Here is a 7,092-nt window from a genome sequence, read left to right as displayed (position 1 = left end):
CTCGCGCGAGCCGCCCGAATTCGTAACCTTCCATTTCTCTCCCTCTCGACGGCGGCCAAGGGCCCGGCCGGGTGGGCGACGGGGGTGCGTGCAGGGGAGCGGGGCAGGGGGACGCTCCGGTAGTGCTCGCCCGGCGGGCGTCGGGACGGTGCCTTCACCCGTTTCGCCAGAATCATGGGCTCACAGGGGGCTTGGCCGGTCCGAAGATCGAGGCAAGCTACAACCCCACGGGACACCAAGCTCCAGTCCACGGCAGAGAAGGACGTGTCCGCGAGGCGCGGGCGATCGGGCTCCCTTCTGTTTCCCTCTCGTGCGTTGCGATCCCGTGCTTCCTGGCCGGACCGCGTGGGCCGTCGGTCTCTCCGGCGTTCTCTACCAACCGACTACCCCCGGCCGGCGGGCGCGGGGGGCGTACGTTGCGGCTATGGGGCGCAGCCCTCTTCCCCAGCCACCTCTCTCCATCCATGCCAACCTTGCCTCGCCTGGCCGCAAGGACCTCCCGGGGTTCCGTGGACGACCGGGGTTCTTCTTGCGGGCCGGTGCGAGGGCCTCATGCCTATAACGTAGTACTACGTGTGTTTTTCACGAGAGTGCTCGATCGCTCGAGACCACTCCCTCATATATCCTGCGGGTGGTCTGACACCCCTCCCCCTAAAACGACGCTACAACACGCGTTTCAATAGGGATTTTCGACCCTCCAGATCGTGCGCCAGTTCCTTTTTCCATTCACGGCGCTGTACAAAATCCTAAACCGGAAGTTGGCCCAAAAATCCGTTTTTTCTCCCGACGAGGGTGTTTTCAGCGGCCGGAGGGACCTTCCCATCGCCCGTCTCCGGCGGAGGGCGTCCGAATCCCGCTGAAGGGCGAAAAGCAGCCGAATTTCCAAGAAACACCCCTTCCCTATATATGTCTCCGGAGACCAAACACCCCTCCCCCAAAACACCCCTTATAACACGCGAGTCAATACGAATTTTACCCCGAATCCAGGCTGACACCGGACGAGAAGGCGTCGCAGCAGCGGAAGCCCGGCCCGGCGGCGGGTGGCCCGGCCGGCCGTGGGCGAACCCCGGACGCCGCGTCCGATGGTGCCCACCCCGGGGACCCTGCTTCCCTCGAAGACCCCGTCTCCGCTGGAAAAAATCCGGTCAGCGGGCCCCCCGGCTCCTTCCCCGCCGTGTCCAGCCGCCCGGTCGAGGAGGGTGCCGCTGCCGGCCCGACCCGCCCGTGGAAAATCGAAGCACGGGCCCTGGCCGCCCCGGCACCCGGCCCACCCCGGGCAAACCCCGGACGCCGCGTCCGATGGTGCCCATCCCGGGGACGCTGCATCCCCGGGTGACCCCGTCTCCGCTGGAAAAAATCCGCCCAGCGGGCCCCCTGCTCCTTCCCCGCCGAGCCCAGCCGCCCGGTCGAGGTGGGTGCCGCTGCCGGCCCGACCCGCCCGTGGAAAATCGAAGGCCGGGCCCTGGCCGCCCCGGCACCCGGCCCACCCCGGGCAAACCCCGGACGCCGCGTCCGATGGTACCCACCCCGGGGACCCTGCGTCCCCGCTTGACCCCCTGGCAGCAGGACGAAAGACCCCTCCCGATAAACACCGCTTACAACACGCAAGTCAATGCGAAATTCACACCGAGGGCGACACCGGACGACCCGACGGCGCAGCGGCGGAGGGCTCGGGCCGCCCTGGGCAAACCGAGGACGGCGAATCCGATGGTGCCCACCGCGGGGAGCCTGCGCCCTCGGACGACCCCGTTCTCGCGGGAAACAGTCCGGCGAGCGGACCCCCGGCCCCTTCCCCCGCTGTCGGCCGATCCGACGGTCAGAATCTCCTGCCGACTCCTGGCTGGGTGAGCGGGGGTGTCGGCTCGGCATGCGGGGCGCTGTCGGCCCGCTGCGTCGAGATCTGCCGGTCGGAATCGTCTGCCGACGCCCGGGTGGGTGAGCGGGAGGGTCGGCTCGGCATGCGGGGCGCTGTCGGCCCGCTGCGTCGAGATCTGCCCGTCACAATCTCCCGCCATCTCCTGCGTGGGTGAGCGGGAGGGTCGGCCCGGCATGCGGGGCGCTCTCGGCCCGCTGCGTCGAGTTCTGCCGGTCGGAATCTCCGGTGAGCAGCCAGAAGTGTTCACATACATTACAAAAAGGTACTGTGCTGCCTCCAAAGAGGTTTAAAATGCATGTGTGTTGTTTGCATTTCATCGCAGTTTGAAAATTTCCTTCCCATGATAATAGCATGAAGTATTAGCATGTTGAATCCCAAAAGAATTGAATTAGAGGTGTGTAATCAAAGTTTCATTGAAGGCAGTTCAGTATTTCAAAAAAAATCATTTCAGAATCAAGCATGAAGTAATGACACACTTTCCGAAAAACTACTGTATTGTGTCCAAAAAGATTTTAATCACACGTTGCAATCAATGGTACCTTTTTTAACAAAAAAAAAAAATAGTTACTGTATTACCACCAAAGAAAAATGTTCTAAGATGTGTCCACCCATCGCGTACAATTACAAATTTCATTCAAATAATCTGCATGTAGTATAATTCACATATCAGCTCCAAAAATCACTGCATTCCCCCTGTATTGTCTTATCAGCATTTCAGTATAGTGTAACAATTTCATTCGAACAGGAAGGGCATGACGTATTACCACATAAAATCCTGGCTGGCCTGGCCATCCTGTCGAAATAAAAATGAAATTATAAATTTAACAAAAAAAAGCCCCCGGCAGACAGAGTCCAATTCCATGGATCTGCCTCCGGGGGCCTGTCGGCATGCTGTTCGGATGTCTCCCGCTCTCAGGCCTCGGACAACTCTTGATTGCAAGAGCGACGCCCTGGCCTCGACGCACGGAGGACTGGCGGCCTGGACATCCTGTCGAAATAAGAATAAAGATAAAGTTTTTATTTCAGAAAAAAAGAAAAGCCCCCGGCAGACACAGCCCAATTCCATGGACCTGCCTCCGGGGCCCTGGCCGACTGGTGTTGGGCTGTGTCCCGCTCACGAGCCCCTGCCGAACCTCGGAGATCAAGAGCGGGTGCCTGGCCTCGACCTACGGGGCCCTGTTGGACTGGTGTTGGGCTGGCTGTCGCTCAGGAGCCCCTGCCCACCTCGGAGAGGAAGAGCAGGTGCCTAACCTCGACGTACGGGGGGCTAGTGGACTGGAGGTGAGCTGTGTCCGGCTCAAGAGCCGCTGCCCACCTCGGAGTTGAAGAGCGGGTGCCTAACCTCGAAGTACGGGGCCCTGTCGGACTGGAGGTGGGCTGGCTGTCGCTCAGGAGCCCCTGCCCACCTCGGAGAGGAAGAGCGGGTGCCTAACCTCGACGTACGGGGGGCTAGTGGACTGGAGGTGAGCTGTGTCCGGCTCAAGAGCCGCTGCCCACCTCGGAGTTGAAGAGCGGGTGCCTAACCTCGAAGTACGGGGCCCTGTCGGACTGGAGGTGGGCTGGCTGTCGCTCAGGAGCCCCTGAAAACGTCGGAGTGGAAGGGCGAGTGCCTGGCCTCGACGTACGGGGGGCTGGCCGACTGGAGGTGGGCTGGCTGTCGCTCAAGAGACCCTGACCACCTCGGAGTTGAAGAGCGGGTGCCTAACCTCGAAGTACGGGGCCCTGCCGGACTGGAGGTGGGCTGGCCTTCGCCCAGGAGCCCCTGCCCACCTCGGAGAGGAAGAGCGGGTGCCTAACCTCCAAGTACGGGGGGGCTGCCGGACTGCTGTTGGCCTGGCTGTCGCTCAGGAGCCGCTGCCGAACTCGGAGTGGAAGAGCGAGTGCCTGGCCTCGACGTACGGGGCCCTGGCCGTCTGGAGTTGGCCAGGGTGTCGATGCCGAGTCGGAGAGGTAGAGCGAGTGCCTGGCCTCGACCTACTGGGGCCTGGCCGTCGCTCAACAGCCCCTGCCGACGTCGGAGAAGTAGTGCGAGTGACTGGCTTCGACGTACGGGGGGCTAGCGGACTGGAGGTGGGCTGGCTGTCGCCCAGGAGCCCCTGCCCACCTCGGAGAGGAAGAGCGGGTGCCCAACCTCGACGTACGGGGGGCTAGTGGACTGGTGTTGGGCTGGGTGTCGCTCACGAGCCCCTGAAAACGCCGGAGTGGAAGGGCTAGTGCCTAACCTCGACGTACGGGGCCCTGGCCGACTGGAGGGGGGCTGGCTGTCGCTCAAGAGCCGCTGCCGACGTCGGAGAAGTAGTTCGAGTGACTGGCTTCGACGTACGGGGGGGCTAGTGGACTGGAGTTGGGCTGGCTGTCGCCCAGGAGCCCCTGCCCACCTCGGAGAGGAAGAGCGGGTGCCCAACCTCGACGTACGGGGGGCTAGTGGACTGGTGTTGGGCTGGCTGTCGCCCAGGAGCCCCTGCCCACCTCGGAGAGGAAGAGCGGGTGCCCAACCTCGACGTACGGGGGGCTAGTGGACTGGTGTTGGGCTGGGTGTCGCTCACGAGCCCCTGAAAACGCCGGAGTGGAAGGGCTAGTGCCTAACCTCGACGTACGGGGCCCTGGCCGACTGGAGGTGGGCTGGCTGTCGCTCAAGAGCCGCTGCCGACGTCGGAGAAGTAGTTCGAGTGACTGGCTTCGACGTACGGGGGGCTAGTGGACTGGAGGTGAGCTGGCTGTCGCTCAGGAGCCCCTGCCGACGTCGGAGAAGTAGTTCGAGTGACTGGCTTCGACGTACGGGGGGGCTAGCGGACTGGTGTTGGGCTGGCTGTCGCTCAGGAGCCCCTGCCCACCTCGGAGAGGAAGAGCGGGTGCCCAACCTCGACGTACGGGGGGCTAGTGGACTGGTGTTGGGCTGGCTGTCGCTCAGGAGCCCCTGAAAACGTCGGAGAAGTAGTGCGAGTGCCTGGCTTCGACGTACGGGGGGGCTAGTGGACTGGAGGTGGGCTGGCTGTCGCTCAAGAGCCGCTGCCGACGTCGGAGAAGTAGTTCGAGTGACTGGCTTCGACGTACGCGGGGCTAGTGGACAGGAGGTGAGCTGGCTGTCGCCCAGGAGCCCCTGCCGACGTCGGAGAAGTAGTGCGAGTGCCTGGCTTCGACGTACGGGGGGGCTAGTGGACTGGAGGTGAGCTGGCTGTCGCTCAGGAGTCCCTGCCGACGTCGGAGAAGTAGGGCGAGTGCCTGGCTTCGACGTACGGGGGGCTAGTGGACTGGAGGTGAGCTGGCTGTCGCCCAGGAGCCCCTGCCCACCTCGGAGAGGAAGAGCGGGTGCCCAACCTCGACGAACGGGGGGCTAGTGGACTGGTGTTGGGCTGGGTGTCGCTCAACAGCCCCTGCCCACCTCGGAGAGGAAGAGCGGGTGCCTAACCTCGACGTACGGGGGGCTAGTGGACTGGTGTTGGGCTGGCTGTCGCTCAGGAGCCCCTGCCGACGTCGGAGAAGTAGTGCGAGTGACTGGCTTCGACGTACGGGGGGCTAGCGGACTGGAGGTGGGCTGTGTCCCGCTCAAGAGCCCCTGCCGACGTCGGAGAGGAAGAGCGGGTGCCTGGGCTCGACCTACGGGGGGCTAGTGGACTGGAGGTGAGCTGGCTGTCGCTCAAAAGCCCCTGGAAACGTCGGAGAGGAAGAGCGGCTGCCCGGTCTGGAGGACGGGACCCTGGCCCACTGCTGTTGGGCTGTGACCCGCTCAACAGCCCTGCCCGCCTCGGAGTGTAATGGCGGCTGCCTGCCCTCGAGGTACGGTGCCCTGGCCGTCTGGAGTTGGCCAGGGTGTCGATGCCGAGTCGGAGAGGTAGAGCGAGTGCCTGGCCTCGACCTACGGGGGCCTGGCCGACCGCTGTTGGGCTGGCCGTCGCTCAACAGCCCATGCCGACATCTGAAGTGAAGAGCGTGTGCCTGGTCTCGACCTACGGGGGGCTGGCCCTCTGGTGTTTGGCTGGCTGTCGCTCAAATGCCCCTGAAAAGGTCAAGGAGGTAAAGCGGGTGCCTGGCCTCTACCTACGCCTGGCTGTCGGACTGGAGGTGGACAGGCTGCCGCTCAGGAGCCCCTGCCCACCTCGGAGGGGGTGAGCGAGTGGCTGGCCTCGACATACGGGGCCCTGGCCCTCTGCTGTTGGGCTGTGTCTCCCTCAACAGCCCCTGCCCACCTCGGAGAGGAAGAGCGGGTGCCTAACCTCGACGTACGGGGGGCTAGTGGACTGGTGTTGGGCTGGCTGTCGCTCAGGAGCCGCTGCCAACCTCGGACTGGAAGAGCGAGTGCCTGGCCTCGACCTACGGGGCCCTGGCCGACTGGTGTTGGGCTGGCTGTCGCTCAGAGCCGCTGCCAACGTCGGAGAAGTAGTTCGAGTGACTGGCTTCGACGTACGGGGGGCTAGCGGACTGGAGGTGGGCTGTGTGTCGCTCAAGAGCCCCTGCCGACGTCTGAAGTGAAGAGCGGGTGCCTGGTCTCGACCTACGGGGGGCTAGTGACTGGAGGTGAGCTGGCTGTCGCTCAGGAGCCCCTGCAAACGTCGGAGAGGACGAGCAGGTGCCTGGCGTCGACCTACGGCTGGCTGTCGGACTGGAGGTGGGCTGGCTGTCGCTCAAAAGCCCCTGGAAACGTCGGAGAGGAAGAGCGGCTGCCCGGTCTGGAGGTACGGGACCCTGGCCCACTGCTGTTGGGCTGTGTCTCCCTCAAAAGCCCCTGCCCACCTCGGAGAGGAAGAGCGGTTGCCTGCCTTCGACGTACGGGGCCCTGGCCGTCTGCTGTTGGGCTGTGTCTCCCTCAAAAGCCCCTGCCCACTCTGAGTTCGAGTGCGGGTGCCTGCCTTCGACATAGGGGGCCCTGGCCCTCTGCTGTTGGGCTGTGTCTCCCTCAAAAGCCCCTGCCCACCTCGGAGAGGTAGAGCGGTTGCCTGCCTTCGACGTACGGGGCCCTGGCCGTCTGCTGTTGGGCTGTGTCTCCCTCAAAAGCCCTTGCCCACCTCGGAGAGGATGACCGAGTGGCTGGCCTCGAACCACGCCGACCTGGCCGACTGGTGTTGGGCTGGCTGTCGCTCAAGAGCCCCTGTCGACTCCTGAGAGGAAGAGCGGGTGCCCGGCTTCAACGTACGGGGCCCTGTCGGACTGGAGGAGGGCAGGCTCTCCCCTGCCCACCTCGGAGTTTAAAGTCGGGTGCCGGGCATCGACCTCCCCCG

At 64.1% G+C, this 7,092-nt stretch overlaps 1 protein-coding gene across 1 annotated transcript; it reads left to right on the top strand.

The window, feature by feature from the left end:
• Positions 1-1,082: 1,082 nt before the first annotated feature.
• LOC135158739 (uncharacterized) lies at positions 1,083-2,030 on the top strand. Its single transcript, XM_064115473.1, has one exon. It carries the CDS (start codon positions 1,083-1,085, stop codon positions 2,028-2,030), a length of 948 nt encoding a protein of 315 aa, XP_063971543.1.
• Positions 2,031-7,092: the final 5,062 nt, after the last annotated feature.

Source organism: Lytechinus pictus, unplaced genomic scaffold, assembly GCF_037042905.1.
Source record: "Lytechinus pictus isolate F3 Inbred unplaced genomic scaffold, Lp3.0 scaffold_112, whole genome shotgun sequence".
NCBI lineage: Eukaryota > Metazoa > Echinodermata > Echinoidea > Temnopleuroida > Toxopneustidae > Lytechinus > Lytechinus pictus.
Note: the sequence above shows the minus strand (reverse complement) of the source record. Positions and strands in the feature narration are given on the sequence as shown.